This window comes from Salvelinus namaycush, chromosome 20, assembly GCF_016432855.1.
Source record: "Salvelinus namaycush isolate Seneca chromosome 20, SaNama_1.0, whole genome shotgun sequence".
NCBI lineage: Eukaryota > Metazoa > Chordata > Actinopteri > Salmoniformes > Salmonidae > Salvelinus > Salvelinus namaycush.
In genome coordinates, this window is record NC_052326.1 from 30,232,601 (window position 1) to 30,254,648 (window position 22,048).

Genomic DNA, 22,048 nt, shown 5'->3' on the forward strand with positions numbered 1-22,048 from the left:
TTTATTTATACTTAAGTACATTTGAGCAATTCCATTTACTTTTGATACTTAAGCATTTTTAAAAACCAAATACTTAGACTTTTACTCAAGTAGAGGCGGCAGCGTAGCCTAGTGGTTAGAGCGTTGGAATAGTAACCGAAAGGTTGCAAGATCGAATCCCTGAGCTGACAAGGTACATAAATCTGTCGTTCTGCCCCTGAACAAGGCAGTTAACCCACTGTTCCTAGGCCGTCATTAAAAATAAGAATTTGTTCTTAACTGACTTGCCTAGTTAAATAATGGTAAAATAAAATTTACTGGGTGACTTTTACTTGAGTTATTTTCTATCTTTACTTTTACTCAAGTTTGACCATTTACTACTTTTTTCACCACTGGATGTGGCTGGAATTTCTTTCACACGACCAATCAATTTAGACAAGTGTGTCTATTTATTAAATATTTTTAATTTCTGTTTACCTGGAATTTGTCCTTATCGTAGGATACTCGTTGGATATTAAGTCTTAATCTTTAATGTTTAAGACTCACTGTTTAGCACATGACCTCACATGTGAATCCTTAAAGAGATGGTGGGGCTGGCTTAACAGGGTGTGAACAATGCTGAATGGGTATAGACAAGGGAGAGGTCTCCAGTAGGTACCAAAACATTCAAAGGTCCTTTTCTCAAAAGTGAGGTTATAAATGTATCAAGTTTCAATGCAGAATTACTTTCCCATTGTTCCTCGAAAATGCAGTATATGATATACCATTTTGTAGCTCTGAGTCTCTACTTTTATCCAGTGTTAAAAAACAGAATTTCACATAAGTGCTCTTTATGACAGAATGTTACAATTAGGTGGAGAAAACCCCAGTTTATTTCACCAAGTTTCACCACTCAAAATGTATCTAATTAGTGGAACAACCCCATTATAAAATGACAAATAAAATGTATTGCATAACATGCTATATCCTGAAAATTTGCTTAAAGTAATTAGATAGAAAGGTGAAGGCGTTTAACAGATTTCAGCTCGACTCCTTCCTGTCCTCTTCCCAGGATTTCCGGGCTCGTTTTCCCAGGACAAGTGGCGGAGAAGAGTCTTCCTCCTTGGAGCAGGAAGCCCGTTTCCCACTCGAGGCGTTCTCCAGAACTCTGGGGAGAGAAATTCTCAGAAGTGAGTCTAGGGCCTTTGACCATATATCAAGCCCCAGGTTAATGGAGCAGAAAGGCCAAATCACATTATTAGAAAATAATAAAGTAGGACAATGCAGGACATCTATGGAGATATTCTCTCACAGACAAACGGAACAGCAACAGCTGTCTATTAGCCCAGATGAGTCCTGGTTCATGTGGTTGTTCAAGGGGGAAAGAACAGAAGAACATTATGGTTATATCTCCCATCCCTATGTGGTATCACCACTAATGATATAGCTAGATTAAAGCACTCCTTGACAACAGTGTTTCCAGGGAAACGATGCTGATGTGTTGAAGTGTTGGTCATGGTGGTCAATGCAGTACAGTGCAGATCCTAATTGACTGTCTACGGTCACTGCAGATGGCTAATAACATAAAGAATCTCCCTGTTCTGCTCTGTTCTCTTCTCACATTCCCTTGTGGCCACATACCCATGAATACAGACAGAAGGTCAACATGTAGAGGTCATGTCTCTGCAGGGGGCAGCAGGTCACAGACCCCTCTACATTGTCAGGCTCAGTAGGGCCCTGTGGAGTGAATATAAAACATCACAGGGGTGGGCAACTTTGATGGGAGTGGGGGCCACAGAAAAACGGAACTCATCCTGAGGGGCCGCAGTGGCTCATGGGTCTGCAGTACCCACATCCATATACCCCTCCTGCAATTCAACACATTTTGCCATGGGGCAGAGAGAAGATTTAGCAATTTTATAACGGATTTCCTGCAATTCAACACATTTTGCCATGGGGCAGAGAGAAGATTTAGCAATTTTATAACGGATTTCCTGCAATTCAACACATTTTGCCATTGGGTGGAGGAAAATGTTAGCAGTTTTTTATATGATAACTGATGATCAATGGGCCCTATCCCGGTTGGTAATTCAACCATTCTTAATACAAGTTTAGATAGCCGGACGCTGGACTAACTTACCAATCTAAAATTGTTTTGCTGACATGGGCTAATTGAGTGACAGCCGATGCACAACCACATTTCGAAATTGCACCTTGTGTATTCTATTATTCTAACTCTTAACAGTAAGTTATTGGTCCGCAATTGCCCATCCCTGACGTAAAGTGTCAGCCTGGCAGGGTGCTGCAGCACAGAGAGCACAGTCTCAATAAGAGCTATGGTGGCCCTTCAGGTCACTCTCCTAGGATTTTTTATTCTATTTCACCTTTATTTTAGTAGGGAGTCCAATTGAGACCAAGGCCTCTTTTTCAAGGGAGCCCTGCATGAACACAAAATATAAAATGTACAACATTCTAACAGACAACGTAATAAAAGCATACAATACTACAATTAATTTAAGAAGCAAAACACATTCCTCAACAATGAGGTCCTCCATTATCAACTTGAACTGCCCTAAAGGCACCAGAACATCAAGGTGCAGAGAGCTCTGCAGATCATTCCATATACAGGGCGCATGCAGACATACCTAATTCCGTAGAGATCAACCGGACATCTAGAGTTAACCATCCCTGTGATCGGGTCTGCTGATACGTATGTCTGTAATTTAACAATGAAGTAAGGTATGGCGGAAGTTTGCAAAAGAGGGTTTTATAAAGATAGAGAACAGTGCATTGATCTACGAGACTTAAAAGAGGGCCAGCCTACTTTCTGATACAGAATGGAGTGACGTGTACGGAAACTGTAGCCCATAAGAAAGTGCAGTGAGTGCACTATGACAAACATCCAATGGTTTCAATACAGCGGCAGCAGCATTCATATAGACAATATCACCATAATCTATAACCGGGATGAATGTCAACTGAATGTCTGTTTTTTTTGTTGCTATTTAACGAAAGGCATGACCTATTCCTATAAAGCAGTGGTCACCAACCGGTCGAACTCCAAGCAATTCCTAGTTGATCACCAAACATTTCTGTAAAGAAAAATGTTAACTGTAGGTGCACTTGATTCAGCAGCCTAGTGCCGGGAAGGCAGTCTTCCCATTTTGAACAATTGAATGTGTCTGAAAGTAGAACTCCGTCCAGCCGGCAGCTCCAGAGTGCAAATCAAGTGCAACTATAGGCATACCGCTGGCCAATCAGACAGCTCAGATCACTGTGTCTGCACAGTTACCTCGCACCAGACAGTAAAAAGAAGCCTTGAATGCACAGCAAAGTTGATAATATGAAATTCAAACTTTTAAAAACATGACTAGAGACTCAACGAATACAACAGAGCTGCTGTTTTTATGAGTAAGTTCATGTTTACGTTGTTATTCAGCACTGTCAACACTTTGTTCAACAATTTAAGCCGTAAATGTGCATTTCGATAAGTTTGCGTTGTTAATATTAGCAGCTTGTGTCTTTTTTAATATCAAGGAATATTTCACTTTCTCTGGTCATAGGAGTAACAACATGAATTGGTGCATGAGGCAGAAGTAATGCAGTGCGACTTAGGCTCGCCATGAGCTAGAAGACTGTGTCCCATTTTCTCAGCGGAGGGAGAGAGGAGGGATGGTGAGTCAGGTGGGAGGCAGCCTCACCACTCTCTCCTCTGATTGACCATCAGATGCAGGCCATCAGTCCAGTAAAAAAATAAACAAATGATTATGCTCACTCAGCTGTGCCTCACAAGTATTACAACAAATGATCTAGTACCAGTGGGATCAAATACCTAAAATGTTGAAATATAATTTCTAAATGGTCTGAGAAGAACAACACTGGCAGAGAAATTCAAGCGTAGCCAATATGCAGTGAAAATGTATTGGGCCTATAGTCTACTGCACAAACCTTATCGCTACAGAATTTTTTTTATTTGGTTAATGTTGCATAGGCTTGTTTTTTATGTTAAAAAAAAATCTGAGTGATAGATCTCTGCTTGCATTTTGCCTCAGAAAAGGTTGGTGACCACTGCTATAAAGGAAGCCCATTTGAATTCTTAACTAAGTCATCAATATGCTTCTTGAAAGATAGCTTTTCTTCAATCCAGATACCCAGATATTTATAAGCCGAGACACAAACAATGTGGGCACCATCCAAAGCACATATGCAGAAACCATCAGATACATTTTAAAGCTTTTTGGAAAGTAACATACAGTTGAAGTCGGAAGTTTACATACACTTAGGTTGGAGTCATTAAAACTCGTTTTTCAACCACACCACAAATTTCTTGTAACAAACTATAGTTTGGCAAGTCGCTTAGGACATCTACTTTGTGCATGACACAAGTACATTTACCAACAATTATTTACAGACAGAGTGAATTATAAGTGAAATAATCTATCACAATTCCAGTGGGTCAGAAGTTTACATACACTAAGTTGACTGTGCCTTTAAACAACTTGGAAAATTCCAGAAAATTATGTCATGGCTTTAGAAGCTTCTGATAGGCTAATTGACATCATTTGAGTCAATTGGAGGTGTACCTGTGGATGTATTTCAAGGCCTACCTTTAAACTCAGGGCCTCGTTGCTTGACATGGGAAAATCAAAAGAAATCAGCCAAAAATTGTAGACCTCCCCAAGTCTTGTTCATCCTTGGGAGCAATTTCCAAACGCCTGAAGGTACCACGTTCATCTGTACAAACAATAGTACGCAAGTATAAACACCATGGGACCACGCAGCCGTCTTACTGCTCAGGAAGGAGAGGCGTTCTGTCTCCTAGAGATGAACATACTTTGGTGCGAAAAGTGCAAATCAATACCAGAACAACAGCAAAGGACCCTGTGAAGATGCTGGAGGAAACAGGTACAAAAGTATCTATATCCACAGTAAAACGAGTCCTATATCGACATAACCTGAAAGGCTGCAAGGAAGAAGCCACTGCTCCAAAACCACCATAAAAAAAGCCAGACCACAGTTTGCAACTACACATGGGGACAAAGATCGTAGTTTTTGGAGAAATGTCCTCTGGTCTGAAGAAACTAAAATAGAACTGTTTGGCCATAATGACCATTGTTATGTTTGGAGGAAAAAGGGGGAGGCTTGCAAGCCGAAGAACACCATCCCAACCGTGAAGCACGGGGGTGGCAGCATCATATTGTGGGGTTGCTTTGCTGCAGGACGGAATGGTGCACTTCACAAAATAGATGGCATTATGAGGGAGGAAAATTATGTGGATATATTGAAGCAACATCTCAAGACATCAGTCAGGAAGTTAAAGCTTGGTCACAAATGGGTCTTCCAACTGGACAATGACCCCAAGCTTACTTCCAAAATTGTGGCAAAATGGCTTAAGGACAACAAAGTCAAGGTATTGGAGTGGCCATCACAAAGCCCTGACCTCAACCCTATAGAAAATGTGTGGGCAGAACTGAAAAAGCGTGTGCGAGCAAGGAGGCCTACAAACCTGACTCTGTTACACCAGCTCTGTCAGGAGGAATGGGCCAAAATTCACCCAACTTATTTGGGAAGCTTGTGGAATGCTACCCGAAACGTTTGACCCAAGTTAAACAATTTAAAGGCAATGCTACCAAATACTAATTGAGTGTATGTAAACTTCTGACCCACAGGGAATGTGATGAAAGAAATAAAAGCTGAAAAAAAATCTTTCTCTCTACTATTATTCTGACATTTCACATTCTTAAAATAAAGTTGTGATCTTAACTGACCTAAGACAGGGGATTTTTGCAAGGAATACATGTCAGGAATTGTGAAAAACTGAGTTTAAATGTATTTGGCTAAGGTATATGTAAACTTCCGACTTCAACTGTATACTTATTTTTCCCTGCATTAAGTACCAAGTCCAGTTCAACAAAGGCTTTCTGAAAACCATAAAAGTTCTGAAAGAGCCTTGTCAACAGAAGGGCCAACAGAATGCACTAAAGTATCATCCGCATACAAGGGGAGGTTACAATTTCTTACACACAAGAAAATATTGTTTATATAGATAGTAAAAGTACAGGGCCCAACATCAACCATTGGGGGACAACTTTTCATAATATCAAGGTATCCTGATTTAACACCATCAGAAGAAACGTGTCCTGCCTGTCAGGTAGTTTTAAAACCAATTGCAGGCTGCCTGACCCAGGCAATTTACAATGCCATTTGTCACCAAAGAAGCAGCAGATATAGTGCTATGAATGGCCTGAAACCAGACCGATGGACACTAAGCTGAGTGTTTATTAAAGATTCAAAATTTTTTGCTAAGCAAGACAGTTTAGAGATCGGGTGATAATTATTAATGTCAGAGGGGCACCACCTTGAGGAGAGGGAGCACATGAGGAGCCTTCCAGGCCCTAGGGATCACGCCCGAGATACAGTCAGGTCCATAAATACTGGCACCATTTAATAAAGATGACCACCAAAAATAAATACAAATACTGATCTATATTGTATGCTCAAAGAAATGAGTAAATCATATTATTTTATACTAATAGAATTGCTCAGGGAAATATATTTTGTTTAGCAATAAAACAAATCTCAAAAAGATGGGGTCAAAATTATTGGCATCCCTGTTTTCAATACTCTTTTTCAATAACCTTTTCTAAAATGTTTTATGAGATTGGAAAACACTTTGGGAGGGATCTTAGACCCTTCCTCCTTACAGAATCTTTCCAGATCCTTGATAATCTTAATCTACTCGTATGAACTGCCTTCTTCAATTCAAACCACAGGTCCGGAGGCTAAGATGACCATTGCAAAATGTTGACTTTGAGGTCAATAAACCATTTTTTTGGTGTGGATTCTGATTAGTACTTGGGGTTATTGTATTGCAGGAAGATCCACTTGCGGCCAAGTGTCAGCCTTCTGGCAGAGGCAACCAGGTTTTTGGCTAAATTGTCCTGGTAATTGGTAAAGTTCACAATGCCGTTGACCTTAACAATAGCCCCATGACCAGTGTAAGCAAAATAGCCCCATAACAGCAATGATCCACCACCATATTTTACAGTAGTTATGAGGTACTTTTCTGCATATGCTTCTGTTTTTCAACCTGTTTGCCTTCCAGCAAGAAGGCAAACAGGTAACGCCAAGCACACATCAAAATCCACAAAGAAATGATTAATTGGCCACAAAATGTACATTTTGAAATGGCTATCTCAGTCTGAAAACAGGGGTGCCAATAATTTTGAACCCTACCATTTTGAGAAAAAAATGATTACTTGTTAAACAAAATATTTTTCTAAGAGCAATTGTATTAGTATAAAATTATACAATGAGTGTACAAAACATTAAGAATACCTTCCTACTACCGAGTTGCAACCCCCCATCAATAAGGAATCATAGCTTTCACCTGTGCGGTCTTTGACATGGAAAGAGCCGGTATTCATAATCTTTTATACACTCTGTGTATAATTTCCCAGTTTTTTGCCTACAATATAGCTCATCATTTGAATTATTTATTTTATACAGTCATTTTTGCTCATCTTTACCAAGGGTGTCAATAATTTTGCTCCCCACTATCTGTGCTCCAGGTCTGAATTAAATGCCCCAACTGACCTTCCAAGGCCTGCTGATTTCCTCTCTGAAATTATGAAATCTCATAGACGACGTGCTTTCTCCTGAACTTTCTCACCTCTTTCTCTCTCTTCTTCTCACTCTCTCTCCATGTCTGCTCGGCCGCCAATTGCCAGGGTGCCACAGAGAAACCTGAGAAACAGTCACACGATGTTCTCTCCGAGAAAAAGTGCATCAAAATTAATTAACACCAAGGGTAAGCTGGTTTTTGGGTCGACAATCTGCCCAAATCATTTTCCACCATCTCCATTTCATGTGGAATAACTGGAACAGACTGGCTAAGTAGCCCTGAGACATGGGAAAATGAAGGGAGCAGTATAGAAGAATTATCTGTGGCTTGAGGTTCACTCTACTTTGCCAGCGCATGGCCAACAAGTCACACAGCCAATTATCACATCGAGCTTTGTCCGCTTGGCATCCTCGCTAGGCAGCAGAATGGATGTGCCCTGCTAATGCAATGGCACCACAGAAGAGAAGTTATTATGTGCTTCCCTCCCTCTCAAAGCAACTTTGTTACAATGAGAGAGGACACATGCCAGGAAAAAAATCGAATTAATAGTTAATTTTGATTGCTGCCTAGTTATTCAACTTTTATAAGCCACCTCCAATTAAACACATTTTTACTCTTATACACCAACACAAACACACTAGAGTCGACAGAGAGGGTTGACGTGCTTCTAGCTCTTAGGAAACTTTGCAGTATTTTGTTTTTTTATGTATTACTTACAGTTGAAGTCGGAAGTTTACATACACTTAGGTTGTAGTCATTAAAACTCTTTTTTCAACCACTCCACAAATTTCTTGTAACAAATTATAGTTTTGGCAGGTCGGTTAGGACATCTACTTTGTGTATGACTAGGTAGTGAATATAGGTAGTGAATGTCATACACAAAGTAAGTTTTATGATTTTTAAGTAATTAATTTGCATTTTATTGCATGACATAAGTATTTGATCACCTACCAACCAGTAAGAATTCCGGCTCTCACAGACCTGTTCGTTTTTCTTTAAGAAGCCCTCCTGTTCTCCACTCATTACCTGTATTAACTGCACCTGTTTGAACTCGTTACCTGTATAAAAGACACCTGTCCACACACTCAATCAAACAGACTCCAACCTCTCCACAATGGCCAAGACCAGAGAGCTGTGTAAGGACATCAGGGTTAAATTGTAGACCTGCACAAGGCTGGGATGGGCTATAGGAAAATAGGCAAGCAGCTTGGTGAGAAGGCAACAACTGTTGGCGCAATTATTAGAAAATGGAAGAAGTTCAAGATGACGGTCAATCACCCTCGGTCTGGGGCTCCATGCAAGATCTCACCTCGTGGGGCATCAATGATCATGAGGAAGGTGAGGGATCAGCCCAGAACTACACGGCAGGACCTGGTCAATGACCTGAAGAGAGCTGGGACCACAGTCTCAAAGAAAACCATTAGTAACACACTACGCCGTCATGGATTAAAATACTGCAGCGCACGCAAGGTCCCCCTGCTCAAACCAGCGCATGTCCAGGCCCGTCTTAAGTTTGCCAATGACCATCTGGATGATCCAGAGGAGGAATGGGAGAAGGTCATGTGGTCTGATGAGACAAAAATAGAGCTTTTTGGTCTAAACTTCACTCGCCGTGTTTGGAGGAAGAAGATGGATGAGTACAACCCCAAGAACACCATCCCAACCATGAAGCATGGAGGTGGAAACATCATTCTTTGGGGATGCCTTTCTGCAAAGGGGACAGGACGACTGCACCGTATTGAGGGGAGGATGGATGGGGCCATGTATCGCGAGATCTTGGCCAACAACCTCCTTCCCTCAGTAAGAGCATTGAAGATGGGTCGTGGCTGGGTCTTCCAGCACGACAACGACCCGAAACACACAGCAAGGGCAACTAAGGAGTGGCTCCGTAAGAAGCATCTCAATAGAGACCCAACCCAATAGAAAATCTTTGGAGGGAGCTGAAAGTCCGTATTGCCCAGCGACAGCCCCGAAACCTGAAGGATCTGGAGAAGGTCTGTATGGAGGAGTGGGCCAAAATCCCTGCTGCAGTGTGTGCAAACCTGGTCAAGAAATACAGGAAACGTATGATCTCTGTAATTGCAAACAAAGGTTTCTGTACCAAATATTAAGTTCTGCTTTTCTGATGTATCAAATACTTATGTCATGCAATAAAATGCAAATTAATTACTTAAAAATCATAAAATGTGATTTTCTGGATTTTTGTTTTAGATTCCGTCTCTCACAGTTGAAGTGTACCTATGATAAAAATTACAGACCTCTACATGCTTTGTAATTAGGAAAACCTGCAAAATCGGCAGTGTCAAATACTTATTCTCCCCACTGTAGGTGGTGGGGGTGGCACAGCTCTGCATGTGTTCAGAGTTTGATGCAGTACCGTACCACATACACATTTTAGTTGCATAAAAAGCCCTGCTGAAATTTAATCCACTAAGCCTTTTAAGGAACATCAAACCCACACTTTTGTTCGGTGAAAAAATTGTCTACACAGATACACACACTCAAATCTGAGTGTGAGAAGTGGACAGCTAAATTCTAATGGCTATTTTTTTTATACCCCCTTTAACTACCCAATTTCGTGATTACGATCTTGTCTCATTGCTGCAACTCCTCAACGGGCTCGGGAGAGACGAAGGTCGAGTCATGCGTCCCTCGAAATATGAACCACCAAGCCGCGCTTCTTAACACCTGCTCGCTTAACCCGGAAGTTAGCTGCACGAATGTGCTGGAGGAAACACAGTTCAACTGATGACCGATGACAGTTCAACTGATGACCAAACCCCAGGCTGTAGTGATGCTGCAATACAGCGATGCAGTGCCTTAGACCACCGCGCCACTCAGGAGGCCACACCAAGACTGATGCGGATCAAATTGACATCTGGACTTCTCCCCGGGGTAGACTTTCCTGAAACTTGATAAAAATAACTGTAGGAAAAAGGCACTGATGGCCAACTACATCTGTTGAATGGTAGAGCATGGCGCTTGCAACGCCAGGTTTGTGGGTTCGATTCCTACATGGGACCAGTATGAAAAAGTTTGAAAAATGTAGGCACTCACTACTGTATGTCGCCCTTGAGAAGAGCACCTGCTAAATGACAAAAATGTAAAGATTTATAAAAAAAACTCTACGGGTCCTTACTCAAACTTTTGCTTAGAACTTTGGTCTAAAATTGCTAGCCGCTAGCTCTCATAAGCAAACCTGGCACAATTAGCCACTATGCTAAGTAGGAACAGCTAAGCACCTTGATTATATCCGGTAACAGAATAACGAATAAACCTATCAGAGATCTTACACTGTAGAGCCACCATCCAATTGCATTTGTTAAAACAGGCCAACTTGGCCACCAGAGGGAGATTCTAAAACCTCCAACTTCAAGGTTTACTTTGTTACCATTGGTCAGAGTTAGAAAATAAACACATAAAGTGAGGGATTTTTGTATGGGGTCAATGAGTGTTGAATTTGGTCATCAAAAACTGTTATTGCTAATTTACTACGTGGTGCTCACTAGATCGAACAGAAGTTTCGTAATGGCTAGGTTATTACGAATGCACTGATATAAATTGGACGCATGTGGCATTTCGGCAACCATCAAACAAGCAAAGCGTCAATACAGGATTAAGATTGAATCCTACTACACCGGCTCTGACGCTTGTCGGATGTGGCAGAACTTGAAAACTATTTCAGACTACAAAGGGAAACCCAGACAGCAGCATACCACCCTGCATACCACTGCTGGCTTGCTTCTGAAGCTAAGCAGGGTTGGTCCTGGTCAGTTCCTGGATGGGAGACCAGATGCTGCTGGAAGTGGTGTTGGAGGGCCAGTAGGAGGCACGCTTTCCTCTGGTCTAAAAAAAATATCCCCCAATTCCCCAGGGCAGTGATTGGGGACACTGCCCTGTGTAGGGTGCTGTCTTTCGGATGGGACGTTAAACTGGTGTCCTGACTCTCTGAGGTCATTAAAGATCCCATGGCACTTATCGTAAGAGTAGGGGTGTTAACCCCAGTGTCCTGGCTAAATTCCCAATCTGGCCCTCAAACCGTCACGGGCACCTAATAATCCCCAGTTTACAATTGGCTCATTCATCCCCCTCCTCTCCCCTGTAACTATTCCCCAGGTCGTTGCTGCAAATGAGAACGTGTTCTCAGTCAACTTACCTGGTAAAATAAAGGATAAATAAAAATTTAAAAAAGACGCGAGCTGGCCAGTGACCCGAGCCTACTAGATTAGCTAAATGCCTTTTATGCTCGCTTCGAGGCAAGCAACACTGTTCTTCTCAAAGCATGCACATACCAACTGGCAAGTGTCTTCACTGACATTTTCAACCTCTCCCTGACCGAGTCTGTAATACCTACATGTTTCAAGCAGACCACCATGCCAGAGGAAGCGAAGGTAACCTGCCTAAATGATTACCGGCCCATAGCACTCACGTAGGTAGCCATGAAGTGCTTTGAAAGGCTGGTCATGGCTCACATCAACAGCATCCTTCGGGATACCCTAGACCCACTCCAATTCGCATACCGCCCAACAGAGCCACAGATGACGCAATCTCAATCGCACTCCACACTGCCCTTTCCCACCTGGACAAAAGGAACACCTTTGTGAGAAGCTGTTCATTGACTACAGCTCAGCATTCAACACCATAGTGCCCACAAAGCTCATCACTAAACTAAGGACCCTGGGACTAAACATCTCCGGCTGCAAATGGATCCTGGACTTCCTGACGGGCCACCCCCAGGTGGTAAGGGTAGGCAACAACACGTCTGCCACGCTGATCCTCAACACTGGGACCCCTCAGTGGTGTGTACTTGGTCCCCTCCTGTACTCCCTGTTCACCCACGACTGCGTGGCCAAACACGACTCCAACAGCATCATTAAGTTGCGACCTGTATGCTCTCATCGGCTGGCCCTCGATACATATTCGTCATCAGACCCACTGGCTCCAGGTCATCTATAAGTCTTTGCTAGGTAAAGCTCTGCCTTAGCTCACTGGTCACCCTAACAACACCCACCCGTAGCACGCGCTCTAGCAGGTATATCTCTCTGGTCATCCCCAAAGCCAACACATACTTTGGCCGCCTTTCCTTCCAGTTCTCTGCTGCCAATAACTGGAACGAATTGCAAAAATCACTGAAGTTGGAGACTTATATCTCCCTCACTAACTTCAAGCATCAGCTATCTGAGCAGCTTACCGATCGCTGCAGCTGTACACAGCCCATCTGTAAATAGCCCATCCAATCTACCTACCTCATCCCCATACAGTTTTTATTTACTTTTTTGCTCTTTTGCACACCAGTATTTCTAATTGCACATCATCATCTGCACATCTATCACTCCAGTGTTAATTTGCTAAATTGTAATTACTTCACTACTATGGACTATTTATTGCCTTACCTCCTCACACCATTTGCACACACTGTATATAGACTTTTTCTATTGTGTTATTGACTGTACGTTTGTTTATTCCATGTGTAACTCTGTGTTGTTGTTTTTGTCACACTGCTTTGCTTTATCTTGGCCAGGTCGCAGTTGTAAATGAGAACTTGTTCTCAACTGGCCTACCTGGTTAAATAAAGGTGAAATAAAATAAAATAAAAACGTTTGCTGACGACACAACAGTGGTAGACCTGATCACCGACAACGATGAGACAGCTTATATGGAGGAGGTCAGAGACCTGGCAGTGTGGTGCCAGGACAACAACCTCTCCCTCAATGTGAGCAAGACAAAGGAGCTGATCGTGGACTACAGGAAAAGCGGTCCGAACAGGCCCCCATTAACATCGACGGGGCTGTAATGGAATGGGTTGAGAGTTTCAAGTTCCTTAGTGTCCACATCACCAACAAACTATCATGGTCCAAACACACCAAGACAGTCGTGAAGAGGGCACGACAAGACCCTTTCCCCCTCAGGAGACTGAACAGATTTGGCATGGTCCTCAAATCCTCAAAAAGTTCTACAGCTGCACCATCCAGAGCATCTTGACCAGTTGCATCACCGCCTGGTTATGGCAACTGCTCGGCATCTGACCGTAAGGCGCTACAGAGGGTAGTGCGTGCGGCCCAGTACATCACTGGAGCCAAGCTTCCTGCCATCCAGGATGAATATACTAGGCGGTGTCAGAGGAAAGACCAAATAATTGTCAGAGACTCGTTGCCCAAGTCAGATTGTTTTCTCTGCTTCTACCCCCAAGCCATAAGATTGCTGAACAATTAATCAAATGGCCACTGGACTATTTACATTGACCCCTCCTCCATTTGTTTTGTACACTGCTGCTACTCGCTGTTTATTATCTATGCATAGTCACTTCACCCCTATGTACAAATTACCTCGACTAACCTGTACCCCCGCACATTGACTAGGTACCAGTACCCCCTGTATATAGCCTCGTTATAGTTATTTTATTGTGTAACTTTTTGCTTTAGTTTTTTGGGGAAATACTTTTTTGCTATTTCTTGAACTGCACTGTTGGTTAAGGGCTTGTAAGTAAGCATTTCATGGTAAGGTCTACACTTGTTGTATTCGGCACGTGACAAATAAAGTTTGATTTTATTTGAAAATAGTAAAAATAAAGAAAAACCCTTGAATGAGTAGGTGTGTACAAACTTTTGACTGGTAATGTGTATATTTCTTTCAGTCGGGGTGTCAACTTACTGTTGAGAGCCAGAATAGTAGAATACACAAGGTACAATTTACAAATTTGGTTGCGCACCAGCAGTTTTTATCTTGTTATGTCAGTCAATCAATTAGCCCATGTCAGCTGACATTTTTTAGATTGGTAAATAAGTCTAGCCAGCTATCTAAACTTGTAGTAACCATGGTTAAATTCCCGACCATTGGACCCCCATTGATTTTGTTAGTCACTCTCACTCAGAGATCATATTAAAAAACGCAAATAAAATCTCTGTCCTATGGCAAAATGTGTACAATTGCAGGAAACTTGCCTTAAAATGCACCATTTTCTCTACGCCCCATGGCATAATGTGTACAATTGCAGGAAATTAACTCGCACATTTTTCCTCTTCGCTGTCAAGTGGGGGACCCCAAAAATGTTTTGCCCTAAATTCCACTTTGGTCCCCCAAAAGGCTAGGGCCAACTCTGACTGCTATGTGTACATAGCCCATCTATAAATAGCCCACCAACTAACTCATCCCCATATTGTTATTTATTTTTTGCTCCTTTGCACCCCTGTATCTCTACTTGCACATTCATCTTTCACTTCAGTGTTTAATTGTAAATGAGAACTTGTTCAACTGGCCTACCTGGCCCCTCTTGATGAGTTCAGATTTTTTTGTGGCCCCCACCCTAATCAAAGTTGCCATCCCTGAGCTAGATGGAAGGAGCTACTGATAGTATACAGCTAAGACATGACATACATAAACTTTAAAAAATGTAGTGGAAAAAGCATTAATCTGTGTCAAGTCAAGCGAGACAGCTGTCCTGGCAGATGCCTCAGTAATTTCACAAGGAGGCCTACAATTACCTGCTATTGGTAATTTCGCTGCATCAGCTAACTCCAAATGACAGAAACCCAGCAGAGTGAACTGAGCAGAAGAATGTATTTCTCCAACAGATGACAACAGTGGCAACATGGCAGGAGCTGACATGGGTGATACTTATGATGTTGATGAAGATCAGGAGTGTGTTGGTGTGAAGGTTTTGTTTTTAACTTTGTCTGAAGAGCAGAGTCACTTACTCATAGCATCTGCCAGCGAAGATGTCGGAGACGGAGCTGAAAAAACAGAGAGGAGAACATACCATTAATAAACTTCTCAGAGCATCAGTCAGTCATCCCAGCAGGGCATCACCTCATTGGAACAGCAATGCAGCAGCATCTGATAGCAATGCAGTACAAAAGTAACACACAGACAGAGAGAAAGAGAGAAGAGAGAGCGAGAGAGTCATTGGCACCAATACCAACAGGCTATGAATAGGACTATAACACTCCTGAATCTGTCACTGATGTCCATGGGCTTTCACTTCTCTTAGCTCGGCATTTATCACACATACAGCCTGCCACAGGGAAAACCTCTGTAAAACGTTGCTAAACAAGTCATACTGCTGAAGGACATGGTGACTCAGAGCTCTGGGTCTGGGAAAGAAAGGGCCTAAGCTGTAGGATTTATACCAGTCAGGGTTCTTGGCTGACTGAACCTGGGGGATGATATGGGATTCAGAGATCAGCATGGGGCACACAACAAGATAAAAGGTCAACCCAGCTTTCAGGAAATGTTGGATCGTAAGCAAACAAGAGGAAAGTTTAGGTACAAAATATATTTTTCTGATCATTGCTAGACAACCATTTTCAGGTCTTGACATAGATTTTCAAGTAGATTTAAGTTAAAACTAACTCGGCCACTCAGGAACATTCACTGTCTTCTTGGTAAACAACACCAGTGTATATTTGGCATTGTGTTTTAGGTTATTGTCCTGCTGAAAGATTAATTTATTTCCCAGTGTCTGGTGGAGAGCAGACTGAAAGAGTTTTTCCTCTAGGATTTTGCCTGTGCTTAGCTCCATTCCATTTCTTTTTTTATCCTGAAAACTCCCAAGTCCTTAACCATTATAAGCATACCTATAACATGATGCAGCCACCACCATGCTTGAAAATATGGAGAGTGGTACTCAGTAACGTGCTGTATTGGGTTTTCCCCAAACATAACACTTTATATTCAGAACAAAAAGTGAATTGCTTTACCACATTTTTTGCAGTATTACTTTAGTGCCTTGTTGCAAACATGATGCATGTTATTCTGTATAGGCTTCGTTCTTTTCACTCTTTCAATTAGGTTAGTATTGGGGAGTAACTACAATGTTGTTGACCCATCCATTAAACTCTAACTGTTTTAAGGTCACCATTGGCCTCAGAGAAATCCCTGAGCAGTTTCCTTCCTCTTTGGCAACTGAGTTAGGAAGCACTCCTACATCTTTGTAGTGACTGGGTCTATTGATATACCATCCAAAGTGTAATTAATAACTTCACTATGCTCAAACGGATATGCAATGTCTACTTTTTTTTACCCATCTACCAACTGGTGCCCTACTTTCCAAGGCATTGGAAAACCTCCCTGGTCTTTGTGGTTGAATCTGTGGTTGAAATTCAGTGCTTGACTGAGGTACCTTACAGATAATTGGTACAGAGATGAGGTAGTCATTCGAAAATCATGTTAAACACTATTATTGCACACAGAGTGAGTCCATGCAACTTATTATGTGACTTGTTAAGCACATTTGTAATCCTGAACTTATTTAGGCTTGCCATAACAAAGGGGTTGAATACTTATTGACTGAAGACATTTAAGCTTTTAATTTTAAATTAATTGTAATTCTTTTATAAGTGTCACGGCTGTCTTCCTCTGAAGAGGTGTAACAAGGATCGGACCAATACGCAGCGTGGTAGGTATCCATGTTTTAATATAAAAAAATGAACTATGAACACCAATACAAAAACAATAAACGTGAACAAACCGTAACAGTCCCGTGTGGCACAAACACTGACACAGGAAACAATCACCCACAAAATACCCAAAGAACATGGCTACCTAAATATGGTTCCCAATCAGAGACAACGATAAACACCTGCCTCTAATTGAGAACCAATCTAGGCAACCATAGACTTACATAAACACCTATAATGAACACAACCCCATAACTCTACAAAAAAACCCTAGACAGTACAAACACCCTAGACGAGACAAAAACACACAAACCACCCTCGTCACACCCTGACCTAACCAAAATAATAAAGAAAACAAAGATAACTAAGGCCAGGGCATGACAATAAGGGCCTCCGGCGAGGCGCAGCAGTCTAAGGCAATGCATCACAGTGCTTGAGGCTCCACTACAGAGTCGGGTTCGATCCCACGCTGTGTCGCAGCCGGCCGCGACAGAGTGACCCATGAAGCAGAGCACAATTGGCCCAGCGTCGTCGAGGTTATGGGAGGGTTTGGTCGGCCGGGATGTCCTTGTCCCATCACGCTCTAACAACTCCTGTGGTAGGCCGGGCGCATGCACGCTGACATGGTCTCCAGTTGTACGGTGTTTTCTCCGACACATTGGCTGGCTTCCGGGTTAAGCGAGCAGTGTGTCAAGAAGCACGACCCTGTCAAGCCGCGCTGCTTCTTGCCACACTGCTCACTTAACCCGGAAGCCAGCCAATGTGTCGGAGAAAACATCGTACAACTGGCTATCGTGTCAGCGTTCACCCGCCCGGCCCGCCACAGGAGTCGCTAGAGTGCGATGGGACAAGGACATCTCTGGAGAGACCTGAAAATAGCTATGCAGTGACGCTGTGCAGCGACGCTCCCCATCCAACCTAACAGAAAATGTGCAGTTTCGTCACACAACACAATGCCACAGATGTCTCAAGTTTTGAGGGAGCGTGCACTTGGCACGCTGACCGCAGGAATGTCCACCACAGCTGTTGCCAGAGAATTGAACGTTCATTTTTCTACCATAAGCCACATGCAATGTCATTTTAGAGAATTTGGCAGTACGTTCAACCGGCCTCATAACCGCAGACCACATGTAACCATAGCAGCCGAGGTCCTCCACTTCCAGCTTCTTCATCTGTGGGATCGTCTGAGACCAGCCACCCGGATAGCTGATGAAACTGTGGGTTTGCATAATCGAAGAACTGACACAAATTGTCAGAAACTGTCTCAGAGAAGATCATCTGTGTGCTCGTCATCCTCACCAGGGTCTTGACCTGACTGCAGTACAACTTCGTAACCGACTCCAGTGGGCAAATGCTCTCCTTCGATGGCCCTGGCACGCCTGGAGAAGAGTGCTCTTCACAGATGAATACCAGTTCCAACTGTACTGAGCAAATGGCAGACAGCGTGTATGGCGTTATGTGGGCGAGCGGTTTGCTGATGTCAATGTTGTGAACAGAGTTCCCCATGGTGGCGGTGGGGTTATGGTATGGGCAGGCATAAGCTACGGACAACGAACACACTTGCATTTCATCGATGGCAATTTGAAGGTGACGTGATCCTGAGGCCCATTGTCGTGCCATTCATCTGCCGTCATCAACTAATGTGTCAGCATGATAATGCACGGCCCTATGTCGCAAGGATCTGTACACTATTCCTGGAAGCTGAAAATGTCCCAGTTCTTCCACGGCCTTCATCCTCACCAGACATCTCACCTATTGAGCATGTTTGGGATGCTCTGGATCGACATGTGGATCAGCGTGTTCCAGTTTCCACCAATATCCAGTTACTTTGCACAACCATTGAAGAGAAGTGGGACAACATTACACTGGACACAATCAACAGCCTGATCAACTCTATGCAAAGGAGATGTGTCAAGCTGCATGAGGCAAATGGTGGTCACACCTGATACTGACTGGTTCTCTGATCCATGCACCTACCTTTTTTTAAGGTACATGTGACCAATATGTGCATATCTGTATTCCCAGTCATTTGAAATACATAGATTAGGGTTGAATACATTTATTTAAGTTTACTTGGCATTATCTGAACACCCCTGTAGGATCAAGCAGCAATTCATCAGGCCTATGCAGAGTGCCATAGGGCAGACTATTTGACCGGCTGCTGGCGTTGGTTTGTTTAGCTCATGACTATTCCTGATGGCAATTATCGCCAATTGAGCGTCAGTCCCTCTCTGGAGAAGGCCAGTGGCCTTTTAGCTTTATTGGATGGTCTTACGTCTGCTGATCAGACGTTACAGGGTGCAGTGCAGACTAGCCGCAGTGGCCCTCAGCTCAGACAGGGGATGTTTCTTTTCTCTGCTTAAAAGACCAGCTACAGTCAACGGTAGTAAATAGCAAGAGGCTTGGGCAATATGAAGCCTAAACAGTTATATAAGGCAGCTGTTAGTCAACGTGAAACACCACAGCTGCATAGAACAATTAAAGCAGCAGCATTAAAAGGGAGAATAATCACTGTAGAAAGTTTCTGCCACAATCCAATAAGATGTCTATTTCGTTGGTCTGCTTTACTCATTACTCTCCACAGACAACTCAACGGTTGCCACTTACGGCAAAGGGGAAGGTGTGTGGGCGCACATGCGTGTCTCCTGCAATTGTGTGTGGAAAAATCTAATTAAACGATACTAACTAAGTAAAGCTAGTTGTCAAGGCTAGGACAATACAAGAAAGTAATGCAAATGCAATCTGTTCTAGGGTGTACCTAAGTGGATGTAGATGAGATTTTTTTAATACTAAAACATTGCACTGTTCATCTCTATGAGGTGACTCCTATATACCGTACACTCTCCAGCTCAGACAGACGGAGACCAATGATAGATGAGATAGCTAAACTGGAAGGAGCAGGTCTTAGCCTACTGTTTAGGCTTATTCAGTGTTGGGAAATCTCACTAGAACCCAGTGTTTTCCATTAGCACCGGCTAACGACTAATCAGCCGGTTACAGACTAATTTTCAGACGGATACTTTTTCCACTTCATATTAACTAGGTTACTTTTCATTTAAAAGCCCTCTCACACTAGAATGAACTATATGCATATTCTAGCAATTGATAGGATAGGTGCCTGTCAGTCACAAAGCGAGCGATAACAGGGAAACGCAGTCTGCTGTCTGGCTCGCCTCCTGGTACAATGTGTGCGCGCCGTGGTTGGTTGCAGTCAAATTTCTTTAAAGAGAGATGCTCGTGAATTTGCACGTCCCATGTAATGTAAGTGGTAACGATGATGCAACGTCAGGAGAATGATGGGTGTGGAGTCAGGCGCAGAGAGCAGAAGTTTCACGGGAACAAACGCTTTAATGTCCACAGTCAACAGGAACAGGTACAAAAGGGGTGACGCCAAAACACAGGCGCAAACACAACCCAAAGACCGCTGTTAAATAAACTGGACAGCGAAAACCCAAAATCAATAATCCACCTCCGACGTACAATGACAACCAATAAGCCCGCACAAACACTAGCGGGCGAAACGAAACTAAATAGTACACCTCCCAAAACCCCAACAAGGAACAGGTGAAAACAATTAGACAGACATAAACGAAAAGGAAAAAGGGATCGTGGCAGCTAGTAGACCGGCGACGACGACCGCCGAGCGCCACCCGAACGGGAAGGGGAGCCACCTTCGGTAGTATTCGTGACAGATGAGTTGAAATCCATGACTTAGTTATTGTTTTCTGGCACATTCATTTATTTTCTTTTGCGTGTTTCACATAGCCAGCCACACAGAGTCGTGGCGCATAGTAGGCTATTTACTATGCTTTGATTGACAACTGAACAGCAAGTGTTGACTAGTTTATAAAAGGGGTCGAACGGTCTGAATAAAGTCGATCTCCAATACCCCTTTTCCATTCATAAATCATGCAACGTGGTTATATGTCCATAGTATCGCATCGGGACAAATAAACCAAAGGATTTCATAAGTTTCCTTTCCTAGGATGTCGGGGCTTGCCACTAAAGTGAGTGACTTATCTGTCAGTGTAGCCGACCGAATCGCATCGGTGAGAGAGTTGCTCATTTGGCTCCCTCATTTGCTATGGCTACTTGTAGGCCTAGGCTTTTTGTCAATTATCTGCAGATAAATTATGAAAACATTTGATGAAGATGGTGAATCAACATTGCAGGAACAAAAGGCAATGGAGGGCCTCATTCTGTTCCAAATATGATAATTAGGGCCCTCACAGAATCCAGGCATTAAAATGGAATTCAACAACATAAAAAAAGGTATTAACAATGTATTAATTTGCCCAAGCTAATCATAAGACATGAACATAATGCATCAGTGATTTGTATTTCCTGCAACTTCTGAAGAGGCAATGAGAATGCCCCTATCTGTGTGTGTGTGTCACTTTGTGTAGCCATTAGCGATGATGCTAATGAAAACAGTCTTCGTGTAGACGGAAAGGCTTTCCCAAAAACCTTCTCAATTAAATGTTAACAAGAAAGTAGCCTACGCTTACTTGGCAGAATGATATCATGATTGTTTCTGTAATACCAGTGGGTATTTGTTTAGCAAACTCTGCCATTACATGTGTGCTACAAAAACACCGCTAAACAACAGCCTCTTGCTAGGTGCACACTTGAATTGAAGGGTAACTACACCCAAATCTCTAAATCTCTCAGATTTTCCCAGACCTCAAAAGTGGTCTCCTGATGTGGTTTAAAGCTGCAAAATTTTATTTTTGGGGCGAACCGACCAAATCCATATAGAAATATGAGATATAGATTTGTCATTATCATTGAAAGCAAGTCTAACAAGCGGTATATCTGTTCTATGTGCGCTATTTCTATGCTTCCCGGGCTTAAGTTTTGTTTTTGCGTCTTTTACTTTCGGTTTTGTACACAAGCTTCAAACAGCTGAACATACAATATTTTTGGTTGTGTAAAATATATTTCACAGCGGTTTAGATGGTACAATGACTCCTTACACTATACTTGCATGTTTTTCTCACATAAACTTAAATTAGGCAACCTATTCACATTTTTTGCAACCAGGAAATGGGGGAGCGATTTCTGCATAGTG

At 42.7% G+C, this 22,048-nt stretch overlaps 1 protein-coding gene across 2 annotated transcripts in view; it reads right to left on the reverse strand.

Annotated features, from left to right (window-relative positions):
* Positions 1 to 324: 324 nt before the first annotated feature.
* Positions 325 to 22,048, reverse strand: part of LOC120065221 (E3 ubiquitin-protein ligase RAD18-like) — a 97,187-nt gene continuing 75,463 nt past the window's right edge. Inside the window, exons 9-10 of one of the 2 annotated variants that reach the window (XM_039016023.1) lie at positions 15,277 to 15,312; positions 325 to 1,126 (exon numbers count right to left, since the gene is read on the reverse strand). In XM_039016023.1, the coding sequence (XP_038871951.1) occupies positions 1,000 to 1,126; positions 15,277 to 15,312 (163 nt within the window). In that variant the 3' untranslated portion in view covers positions 325 to 999. The remainder of the gene's footprint in view (positions 1,127 to 15,276; positions 15,313 to 22,048) is intronic. The other variant, XM_039016022.1, reaches the window with a different exon arrangement.